Source organism: Trachypithecus francoisi, unplaced genomic scaffold (assembly GCF_009764315.1).
Source record: "Trachypithecus francoisi isolate TF-2019V2 unplaced genomic scaffold, Tfra_2.0 Lachesis_group3, whole genome shotgun sequence".
NCBI classification, from domain to species: Eukaryota; Metazoa; Chordata; class Mammalia; order Primates; family Cercopithecidae; genus Trachypithecus; species Trachypithecus francoisi.
This window is the reverse complement of record NW_022681468.1, coordinates 19,033,376-19,046,232: the sequence shown is the minus strand read 5'-3', so window position 1 is coordinate 19,046,232 and position 12,857 is coordinate 19,033,376. Positions and strand designations below refer to the sequence as shown.

At 34.9% G+C, this 12,857-nt stretch overlaps 1 protein-coding gene across 1 annotated transcript in view; it reads right to left on the bottom strand.

The window, feature by feature from the left end:
• GALC (galactosylceramidase) overlaps positions 1-12,857 on the bottom strand; it is a 58,857-nt gene that overhangs the window by 32,010 nt on the left and 13,990 nt on the right. The window contains exon 7 of the mRNA XM_033191689.1: positions 7,321-7,451. Coding sequence (XP_033047580.1) covers positions 7,321-7,451 — 131 coding nt within the window. The remainder of the gene's footprint in view (positions 1-7,320; positions 7,452-12,857) is intronic.

Here is a 12,857-nt window from a genome sequence, read left to right as displayed (position 1 = left end):
AACCTACAACAGCATACCGGATAGGAAGGAAAATCATCAATAGATAGGAAATTTCAGTCTACTTCTGGAACTCACAAAGTGGATGGAAGCATGTTGAAGGATAGAGGTAGCAGAGAGGGCCACAGCCTAGAACACCCCAAGAGGAGAATGAAGTAAAGATAAGATTCAAACTTCCCAGGGGAACCTAAGGAGCTTGGGGCAATAGTAAATGAGTGAGGAGGAGGCCAAAAATAAGATTAGTGAAACCTTTATATAAAGTAGTACTCTCCCCTCTACTCCTGTCCTTAGAACACAGAAAGATAGCTTGGCATTTACTCCCAGGCCAAAAACAAAACAAAACAAAACAAAAAACAATACCCACAAATGGTTATTTCTTGTATAAAAAGAATAAACTACCTTGGGAAAACTAGAAATTACTGTATGAGAGCAGAGGTGGCTCTCAACCCAGATGATTTTTGTCCCTGGAGGGAATATTTGGCACTATGTGGAGACATTTTTTCAACTGTCTCACCTGGGGTCGAGGATATTTGCTACTGGCATCTAGTGAAGACAGGCCAAAAATGCTGCTAAACATCCTACAATGCATAGGACCAACCCCTACAACAAAAAAATTGGTCATTAAAAGTATCAATAGTGCAGCAGGTGAGAAACTGCCCCAGAAAATGAATGCCTCCTTCATCCTATTATTCGATGGGAGGGGAGTCAGTCAGTGGAAGTATAAAGTATAAAGTAAAAGCAAGAGTAAAATACTCCCATAATGATGACTGTGGAAGTACTGATTATAAGAATAAGGACAATTAATAAATTTTAAATAGAAAATAGAAAATAGATTGACAATCCAGTAAGAGAGCACACTAGCTAAATAACTGTAGGAATAAGGGCATCTACTTTTTAGTTTAACAATTATTTATAAAAAAAAAAAAATACAAGCAAAATAATGGAGATTAAGTTATACCATAATTCTAATCTTTGTAGTTTGGTATAGTAGTATTTATAACATCAAAAAAATGATTGTGAATACTTGTGTTATTTTTTAGTTATTTAATTCCATTTTAGGTCACAAATCTTTTAGGAAAAAAATCCTATTTGGTAATTCTTTATACCTAGTGAAGATGAATTAGGGCACAATATCAATTTGGCATTCCAGGATTTCATGAGTAAGAAAATAATATACAATATATACTGGAGAACACAAAAAGAAGTATTAGAGAAAAACGAGGTTCCACTAAGATTTTACTGAGTCACTAAACTTAGGTGAAAAGAGGCATCTATTCAGTATTGCAAATCTACACTACAAAGATACCAACAGAAATCTAGCATCTAACAGGGTTAAGCAATCATTGTTCTGGCACTATAACACCCAACCTGAAAAATCTGGCTACTAGTCTTTTAACTAATATAAATTCAAAAAACTACATTTTTAGATTTACTCTTCTATCCCACAACTTCATTCTGTTTCCATGAAATTCAGCATTGTTACCTCAGCCAAATGTTAATTTTTAATACTCATCTAGTTGTCATCCAGTTGTCTAGTTGCCAAATGCATGTTTGGTGTATTTGGTTAAAATATATTTCTATATTAAAGAAAATCCTGGAAAGTAATATGCTAGCATGTTACCAATAAGCAGTAGATGTTAGGATTATGAGTAAATTCTATCTTTATACTTTTCTACATTTTCCAAAGTTTCTATAATGAGCATATTATATTTATAAAATGAAAAAGTAACTTTACTGAAGTTATAGGAATAGGTGGTATATCCTTCATTCAGAAAATGAAACTGTTACTACATTCAAAACCCAAATGATTTATTATATGATGTGAGCAAAGAAAGGCAGAACTAATACTAAAATCTGGGTCTTTCTCTATGTATATATTTATTCCTAGTGCAACAAAATGTAAAGGCTCTTTAAGAATATAAATTTTTAATGTACATAAGCAGGCAAACATTCTCCATCATTTCACAGCATTATTTTTCAAATTTCAATTACAGACAAAATTAAGATCATTGAAAGTAAACCAACTTCATAGTTTATCCTAACAGAGGAACATATTTGTACTTTAAAAAATTAGAATTTTTGGCCAAGGCAGAACATGACAGCAGGCCAGTTTCTGAAGCTCCTCAGTACTCCTCCTGAAACCAAACAGACCAACCAGATAAGGGAAAGGAAAAACAGATAACACTGCCATCAAACCAGGTGACAGGGACCCTCCCCAGGAGCCTCACAGCGTCAGAAATGGTCCGGGATCAGCAGATAGTATATGGAAACTGGAAGTGAAAGGGGACTGGCTGGTACTCACACAAAAGGAGTAGACCCTATCCTAAGTGGGAGAATAGAAGACCAACTCAGGAAGATGGGAACATCTTCACAGGCTTGAAGTTAGGGGAGAATGCTCAAAACAGTGAATTCACTAGGAGATCAAACCCAATACCATAAGAGTTCAAACTAGATTTGTCCAGTAGAAATATAATATGAACCACACATACATTATAATTTTAAATTGTCTAGCAGCCACATTAAAAACCAGCAAAGGTCTTTACCACAATAAAACACATAAATGAAAAAAATTTAATTTAATTTACAAAGCAGAAAAACATGGAGAACATAATTTTAATGGTATATTTAACCCAATATACCCAAAATATTATCATGTAGCATGCAATCAGTGTAAAACAATTGTAAATAATATTTTTATATTCAATTTTCAAAACCCAGTGTGTATTTTATACTTATAAGACACCTAAACTCAAACAAGCCATATTTCAAGTGCTTCCTAAACATACGCGTCTAGTGGCTACTGTATTGAACACAGGTTTAAGCAATAACAATTTCAGGAGAAGGTAGCAAATAATGAGGAATGACAAAGCTTCAACATGAAAATAAGCTGTTTGAAGTAGAATACAAGTTGAATAAGGCAGGAACACTTCGTGTAAAGGAGAACAACTTTCAGTCAGTAAGAATGGGGCCCAGCAGAAAGAGACTCTAGAAAGTACTGTAACTGTAAAACAAAAATCTTCAGATATAGCACTGGCCAAGCACAACATGAAAAATCTTCAGATATAGCACAGGCCAAGCACAACATGAATGAAGCAGGAAGGAATAGTCTTCCTGTGAAGACGTGAGCCAAGAAATATCTCCTGAACAAAATTCCAACAGCCAAAAATTGGAAACAGTCTAAATGACCATTAAAAAATAATACACAGGTAAGTTGTAGTATACTACACTTAGCATCCAACAATTGGATGCTAAACAATAAATATGAACTACCTCTATATATAACAACATGCATTCATCTCATTTATATAATATTGACTGAAATAACAGCTACTATAACATGCCATTTAAATAAAGTTTTTAAACCAGCAAAATTAGTCCACGGTGTTAGAGGTCAGATTAGTAGTTATCTTTAAGGCAAAAACAGAGGTTAATGATTAGAAAGATTTCCAAGGAAAAATCTTTCCAAGAGGAGATATCAATAACCAAGCTTCTTGGGCACTGATAATTTTCTGGGTAGTGATTACATAGGTACGTTCACTTTGTGATAATTCATTAAGCTATAATCTGATGATTTTTGTACTTTTATGTATGTATGTTTGTATGCTATACTTCAATTAAAAATTTTTTAAAGATGAATTGTTAGCGATATAGGAAATTAAAATGAGAGAATTATAGAAGAATTATTTTAAAGAACACATTTTAGAAATGAAGGCTAAACTAGAAGGAACATTAGACAGAACAGACACTGTGGAAAACACAGTAAGGAATATAGAATAGTAAGGATAAAATAATAGAAAACATAAATAAAGAGGTAGAGAAAAATTCAGAGAAATACAAAATAAAGGCTATGCAAATAAGAGCAAGATGTATAACTGGGGCATCAAAAAAGAAAACCAAAGTAATGGAGTGGAATAATGATTTAGCTTATAACTTAAGTAAACCTTACTAAGAAAATACTTAAATATAGACATTAAGAGAGCATATACTATATATCTGGAAATGGTAAAGTGTATACAACAACTAAACTTTAAAGATGAATAAAAATATTCTTTGGACATAAAGGAATTGTGTCAAGTTACTTATAAGGAAAAGGAAATATCTCTGGAGTCAAAATTCTCAATAGCAATGTTTTATGTAAATAACCAATGGAGCAAATTTTATGATACTCAAGGATTAAAAAAGGATTATATCCAGTCAAACTGTCCTTCAGGTATAAAGGTCATAGATAAACATCAATAAGCATCTAAACACATGAAGAAATATTGTTTCCATTAGCACTTTCTGAGACATTTAATAGATAATTATACTTCTGACATCCAAGAAACTGAGGGAGAAACTTCGGCAAAAGACTTGAAGGTAAGCATTTAATATGTTTAATGGTAGAGCTAGATTAAAAGAAATAGTAATTAAATTATATATAAATATTACACACTTGGCTAAAGTACAATTAATACAGCTACATGAAATAGGACAAGAGGGAAAGAAGGTGAAATGTAAAGTAAGTTTGCAGATTATCTGAGAGTAAACAGTTAAAACTTGTAGCTGTCACATCAATATAGTAGAAGCTTAAGTTCATGTAAGTTCATGTAAGAGTACAAAAATTAAAACTAAGATAATTCTAGTAATTAAAATTCCATGGTAGGGGAGAAAAGGGGAGGAAGAAGTTATCAAATAATTGTAGTATTGCTCATAGTAAACCAATAGACAATAACTAAATGAAGAGGAAACCAAGAGTATTAGTATGAAGCAGTTCCTCAACCTCAGCACTATTAATATTTTGGGCTGGATCATTTTGTGTTATGGGAAAAATATCCAGTGTACTAAAGGATATTTAGAAACATTCGTGGCCTCCATCCATCGGATTCCAGTGGCACCACCCTACCTATTTGTGGCAATTAAAAATATTTCCAGGCATTGCCAAATGTCCCCCTGGGAGGCAAAATTATTCTCAGTTGAAAATACTTGTATAAATCAGTATAAACATAATTGATAGAACAAAAAACAAAACTTGCTAAATAACAAAAGAAACATCTCCTTAAATAAGTGCAAAGTAAACAAATCACATAGCAGAATAGCTTGTATTAGTACATGGAGAGTATAAATTATTCAATAACAAAAGACAACAAAATAGCATAGAAAACACAAACATCAGTTACATTTAAAAATGAGTTTAACTCATTGATTAAAATATAAAGATTTTCAGAGGAGCTTTAAAAAAGCAAAATCTAACTCTATGCTATTTGCAAGCAATGCACATAAAAGAAAATGGCGTTGAAAGGTAAAGAATAAAAGGACAAAAATACATTAGGCAAATCCTAATGAAAAAGAAAGCAGGGATCTCTTAATCACACAGAAAGCAGAATTCAGGCCAAGAAGCTTTAAAAAAGACAAAGAATGGCATTTTCTAATGATAAGAAATAAATCATAATGAAGATAAAACATTCATCAGTATTTATGTACCAAATAACAAAGCAGAAGCTTCCACACAGCAAAATCTGCCTAAGATTGAAAGGAGAAACAGACCTCACTAATGCAAGGAAACAAACACACCTGGTAGCCCTGAACAGTTCAAGTGGACGAAATAGTTAAGATCCAAACACCTGAACAATATAATCAAAAAGGTAGATGGTATAAACTCAATTCTGTATCCTAATAAAGAATACATCTCAATAAGTCAAAATAAGCTCTTGAGATAGTCAAGAAAAATGTGAAAGTTTTTTTCAGATTTTTAAAAATAAGTTCCTGAGAAATTTCTCCCAAAATTGTAAATAATACATTTGGTATTAAATGGCCACAATGCAATAAAATTAGAAATTAATGATAAAACAGCCCTATGAGATAAAACTAAGGCAGTACTCAGAGGAAAATTCATTACATTAAAATACCCATATCAATAAAAAATGAAGTACATATCCAAGTCCTTCATGAAGATACAGTAAAACCCATACTTTCATTTAATATTAAGAAAATACATTTAGATGAACACAACTTTGTTCTCCTTCAAGATTTCAACTATTTATGAAAGTTTTAACAACAGCAAAACTTTAATTTTAATTTCAATGTATAAAATGTTTAAATATAATGAAGAAATTTTATTTATCTTGCAAAAAAAAATTAAGCCTAAATCTAACCTAATCACACCTTCACCAATTTCAAAAACCATTGAAAAAGGAGAGATGAGCAAGTTATTAAACTGTAGGGGTGAAATCAGTAAAATCCAGACTGACACAAAGTTTATAAGACAAACAATCCTATTCTTCAACAAATTAAAAAGAAAGAAGAGCAAGAACCTATAGAACAGATTTAAATATCAACCAATCAAAAGGTATGAATTTTAAATGGATCCAGATTCAATCAAAGAAAACTATAAAATAATAATAATGGATATTTAATATAAAAAACTATTACATTTTAGGTATAATAATGGTATTGTTTATGGTAAGTAGAAAAATAATCCTTATCTTTGGAGACACACAGTAATATTTTTATGGAAGAAATAATGTCTGGGATTTCTTTCAAAGTAATGTAGGCAGGAAGGGAAGAGGAGTAGATACACGCATGGATGAAGAACTGGCCATGGGTTCACAGTTCAGGAGGCTGAGTGGTAAGAACAAAGATATTCACTGTATTATTCTGCCTATTTTTGTGTACATTCAAAATTCTTCATCAAAAAAATAAAGCATATGGAGAGATCAATCAATGTTCACACTGGATAAAGAACAAATTCTACAAACATACATACACACACACACACATATTCTATTTTTCAAATGTTTATATCCTGTGTCACGGTAGGAAAAATGTAAATTCACTTTTTTAAAAAATGAACTCAATGAGGTCAGGGCCCAGAGGGCTAAAAGGCAGAAATGGAATAAGGGGTAGGGGTCAAAACTATACAACTAAGAAGGCATGACAAAAGTTATCATCAATGACCATAATGAACCACTTACAAAAGTGTTCATGTAAGAACTTCCAGCCACAGAATATCTAAGAGTTAGAAATTAATTTCACAACTTTGCCTTTATAATTTCTAAAATTAAATACAGGTATTACTCTGCCCCTTAATCTAAAACAAAGCTCTGTTTTATGATTCCAAACATCAGTATATTTTTTAAAAGTTATCAATACATGTTTGTCACAGAAAGATCCTAAAATACATTTAAAAGAGAAAGTAATGAACCATAAGCCATGCATGCTTCAGATAAGTAAATAGAGGACAGCTACCTTCTGAGAATGTAATCAAATGGGGAGAAGGCAAGAAACAGTCAATACACAGAGCAAGCAATCAGAAACTGCTAGTTTTCCAAGTAAAACATGCCTTACCCTATAACATCAACCACCTTGAAGAGTTCGGCATCAAGTAGCATGGCTGCAGAGATGGACTCCCAGAGATTATCACTTGCTATGATTTTCACTTGTTGGAGACCTTGAGAGTTCAGCATTTTTCTTAATATCTTTTGGAGTAATAAACAGAAAATATGAAAGGATACAAATGGATTTTTAGCTGTTGAATTTATGATCAAGATAGATAAAGTATCTTTACAAATCAGCATTCTGGATAATAGCTTTTTTGTTGTTGTTTTTGTTTTTCTCAGACAGAGGCTCACTCTGTCGCCCAGGCTGGAGTGGCAGGATCTCAGCTCACTGCAACCTCTGTCTCTCAGGCTCCAATGATTCTCCTGCCTCAGCCTCCTGAGTAAAAGGGATTACAGGCAAGTGCCACCACACCCAGTTAATTTTGGTATTTTTTAACAGAACCAGAGTTTCACCATGTTGGCCAGGTTGCTCTTGAACTCCTGACCTCATGGATGATCATTTCAATACTATATTTTCTCAATAGAAACATGCCTCCTACGGAAAATAAAAGCATTATCATTAAGATAACCTACTTCACTAGGAATGTAAAAAGAAAAAAAACACAAGGGGTAAAACGTTTTAGAGGATTTTCACTTTAACTTTAAAATTACATTTAACCATAGAAATATGCAGGGGAAAAGAAACAAAAATAATCAAGTAGTACTACCCTGAAATAACCACTATTATTTTGCTATGCATTCTTCGAGGAAGTTTCCTACGCAGACACAATAATAAAATGGGTAACATATTAATCATACCATTTGGCAAAATGCTTTAACTTATCATTTTAAGCATTTTCCAATGTCTTCAAATATTCCGCCATTATTAAACAGGAGAGGACATATAATTTACCTGTAGGACTGTCCAGCCACAAAATTAAAAGTAACAAGATAAATTCTAACGGGAAATAAAATCAAACAAACAGCACCTATTTTAGTACTCAATACTTGGACCCCAAGAAGACTCTAAAAGAAGTATGAGATGGAGTCCTCACCCTTAGGTGGCAAACACACTCAACAGGACACCAACACTAACAGGATGTACTAGAAAATCAAAGGGAAGGTAACATACCAAAACGTATGGATTGCCTATATGTAAATCAAGAGCAGAGAAAAGGAGACATCATTTTACTCAGGATTAGGAAGATCAGATTTCATACCATAAGCAGTTCTTGATGAATGGATACAAATAAACCCACCACTATACCCCCCAAGGACTCGGAAATCTCTGGCACATAGCAGCAGATGCCCAATACTACTGGTTGAAGAAATTAAGAAAGAACAAAGAATTTCACAAGCTCTCTCTTCACATTCCAACTTCTCTGACCTAGGGGAATTTCCAAATAATGTGCTCTTTTAGGATGCAAATAATAAAAGCTCCAGTTAAATTCATGGTATACTTTTCAACAGATGGTTTCTTAAAACAGGTATATTATAGGATTTTAGAAAACGTGGTGAAAATTAGAGGTGGCAATCTAATTTCATCTTTCAAACCAGATCAGTTGAGTCCTAGGACACCCTAGAAGCAGCATGAACAGATCCTTCATAGCAAACCAAGATCAGCTCTCAAGATTAAGTAGGATTGAGAATCCCTATCCCTGTAGCAGGAGATCAATCCTGAATTTCATCACCCTGAAGTTCTTTCTTTTTTTGAGATGGGAGTTTCGCTCTTGTTGCCCAGGCTGGAGTATGATGGTGCGATCTTGGCTCACTGCAACCTCTGCCTCCCAGGTTCAGCAATTCTCCTGCCTCAGCCTCTCGAGTAGCTGGAATCCCAGCCAGGCACCATGCCTGGCTAATTTTGTATTCTTAGTAGAGATGGGGTTTCTCCATGTTGGTCAGGCTGGTCTCGAACTCCCGACCCCAGGTGATCCACCCGCCTTGGCCTCCCAAAGTGCTGGGATTGCAGGCGTGAGCCACTGAGCCCCGCCTCTTTCTTCTTACAGAGAAGAGGAAGAGCAACTTAGTCAAATTTGCATTTTTCACTATGGATGGATCTAGTCTTTCTAGTCCTAGTCCTAGAAAATCCCAGTAAGACTGCTTACTTTTTTATACAGTGTATTTGAATAACATTCCAAAATTTGCAAGTCTCATGCTATGATTTCTAAATAAATTTCCATGCCAAAGTCATTATGAATAGCAGCATTCTTTTGAGCAGTTTTATCTAACATATTTTCAGATTATGTTTTTGTTCTGGAACTTTCTCCTCCAGAAAAAGCTTAAATAGAAACTCTGTAAGATAAATGGAAAGGAACTTCTTCTGGTTGAACTGAATGAAGGTCCAAAGACCCATACTTCCATTTCCATCCACTATCCTCAGATCCTAGATGAGATTTTCTAGACACAATTTAGAAAACTTAAGAACACCACTGAAAACCAGGATAAATCATAAATACTAGTAGCAAAAAACAAAAACAAACAAAAAAAAACTTTAAAGAAACAATACCCTTGTCATCTTTATATAAATTGCTCCTTTGTATTATATTTATTTCTGCTATTAAAAACAAATGGGCAGTGCTTGCAGTGAGCCCAGATCTCGCAACCGCACTCCAGCCTGGGTGACTGAGCAAGACTCCATCTCAAAAAAAAAAAGAAAAGGAAAAAAAAAATCTTTATTCTTTCCAGGGGTCATCTTATTATCCCAAAAAGAATGTATATTCATTAAAATTATCCAATCTGAGCACCTACATTCATCTGTCATTATTGAACTCTTTGTGATAGGCATTTCTTTTTTTTTTTAGACAGAGTCTCGCTCTTTTTGCCCTGGCTGGAGTGCAATGGCGCGATCTCGGCTCACTGAAACCTCTGCCTCCCAGGTTCAAGCGATTTTTCTGCCTCAGCCTCCCAAGTAGCTGGGATTACAAGCATCTGCCACCACGCCCAGCTAATGTTTTTGAATTTTTAGTGGAGACAGGGTTTCACCACCATGTTGGTCAGGCTGGTCTCAAACTCCTGACCTCAGGTGATCCAGCGCTTCAGCCTCCCAAAGTGCTGGGATTACAGGCGTGAGCCACTGCACCTGGCCTGCAATAGGCATTTCAACAAACGGAACACAGATCCCAATAAAATCTTGCTGGAAAAAAATGGCAAACACAAAGTAAAAAGGTTTTGTATCCTGAGACATTTTACTGTAGGAAAACTAAAGGTTCAGAGAAAAGGAAATGAAGTCTGAAGTGTCTGAAACACTGAAAATGTGTTTTAGAGCAACAATTAGTCTTTCAAACCAGGTTAGTTGAATTAGAATGCACTGGAGTCAGCAACAGATTCTTAATAGTAAAAAAGTTAAAATAAAATAAAATACAGCCCTGGCTTATTTCATTAGTTTAAAAGAAAATGGAAACTAATACTTTTAATGCTTCCTTCAAATGAACACAAGAGAGACACATGTATAATCACAAGAAAATAAAACATAAGCTTTGAAATGTCAAATTTGGGTATTTAAAAAGTTCATCACCTTTCACTATGAAGATACTGTAGCAATGCCATCCACCTGATTACAGAGTTATCCTCTATACATGCACCAACTTGGCTTCTGCTCTTTCCACTTACTGCTCTTATCAGACCTGTGCTCATAGCAGACATGACTTTCCACTTACAATCCCTGTGCTCCAATCTTATTAATAGCTCCACTGCCCCATCTCCCCAACCCATTCTGCTCCCACCAGCACACTCTCACCAGCATACTTCAGCCTGGAATTGACCTTGAGTTACCTAGTTCTGGCTGCAGTAGATCTTCTCAATCTATGCCTTCTTCACCCCTACAACTACAGATTAATTAAAATATGCCATTACTGGCTGGGTGCGGTGGCTCATGCCTGTAATCCCAGCACTTTGGGAGGCCAAGGCGGGTGGATTACAAGGTCAGGAATTCAAGACCAGCCTGGCCAAGATGGTGAATTCCCATCTCTACTAAAAATACAAAAAAAATTAGCCGGGCGTGGTGCCAGGCGCCTGTAATCCCAGCTACTCAGCAGGCTGAGGCAGAGAATTGCTTGAACCCGGGAGGCAGAGGTTGCAGTGAGCCAAGATGGCGCCATTGCACTCCAGCCTGGGCGACAGAGCGAGACTCCATCTCAAAAAAAAAAAAAAAGCCATTATTCCAGTGAATACTTCAGCTTACTGATGGGGGTCAGTGCCCCCACTCTTCCTCCGTTGTTTAAACCATCTTTCATGACTTGTTTTTCTCCCATATCCCTTTACCTCTCAATCTTCAGTTCTTTGCACATGCTATGCCCCTCCTTAGCAACCTGGAGAGTTCCTATCCATCCCTTCTTGAACATTCAAATTATACATCACCTCCTCTAAAAGACTTCCCAATCAACCCAGGCAGAGTTGTCATCTCCTCTGTGTGCCTTCTAAGAACTGTAGGTGTATATCTGACTCTATACCACCCTCCCCAATACAAAAAATCCTTTTGGGCAGAAAACCACATTCTCTATCCTTATATTACAACCATACACACAATGCCTGACAAACTAGTGTTGAGCAAATAAATGCTCTATGATTAACTGAATGAAGATATGAAAAAAAGTATTGAACCTTATCTACTTAAGAACATAAAACACCCAATTTAAATAAATTTTTTTCTATAAACATGCATGTGCAAGTATCTTTTTTGTATAATGACTTCTTTTCCTCTGGGTAGATACCCAGTAGCAGGACTGATGGATTTGTGAAAATTTGGAACTAGCCCCAAATGCCCATCAATCAATGAGTGGATAAAGAAACTGCAGTATATGTATACAATGGAATACTACTGGGTCACAAAAAGCAATGCATTAATGGCATCTGCAGCAAGATGGATGGGATTGGAGACTATTATTCTAAGAGAAGCAACTCAGGAATGGAAAATCAAACATCGTATGTTCTCACTCATAAGTGGGAGCTAAGTTATGAGGATGCAAAGGCATAAGAATGATAAAATGAACTTTAGGGACTCAGGGGTAAAGGATGGGAAGGAGGTAAGGGATAAAAGACTACAAATTTGGTTCAGTGTATACTGCTCCAGGGATGGGTGCACCAAAATCTCAAAAATAACCACTAAGGAACTTACTCATGTAACCAATACCACCTATTCTCCAAAGACCTATGGAAATAAAAACAAAATGTTTTTAATATAAAAAATTTTAAAAACCTGAAATAAAATATTGTCCCAAAATTATATTTCTTGGAGAAAAGATACATACAACAAGACAAAAGGAAGTGAAAAGTAAACTAGAGAATAGCTCCACCTGAAAAGTAAAACTGCCATTTTTTTCCAATGGCAGAAGTTATTATTCTGTTTTTCCTTTCCTGGAAAATAACAATTATAGTAGTTACCTCATAGGTAAGGATGTGAGAATTAAATGGAGATAAATAGTTGGAAAAGTGTCTCAAAAATAACACAATTGGCAGACGTTATTGCCACTTCTTTGCTAATCACAAAGAGAAACATGTACTATAACACACTCCAATAGAAAACAAGAATTAGAATATATGCCATAAATTTTGATAAAAGACAAAGAA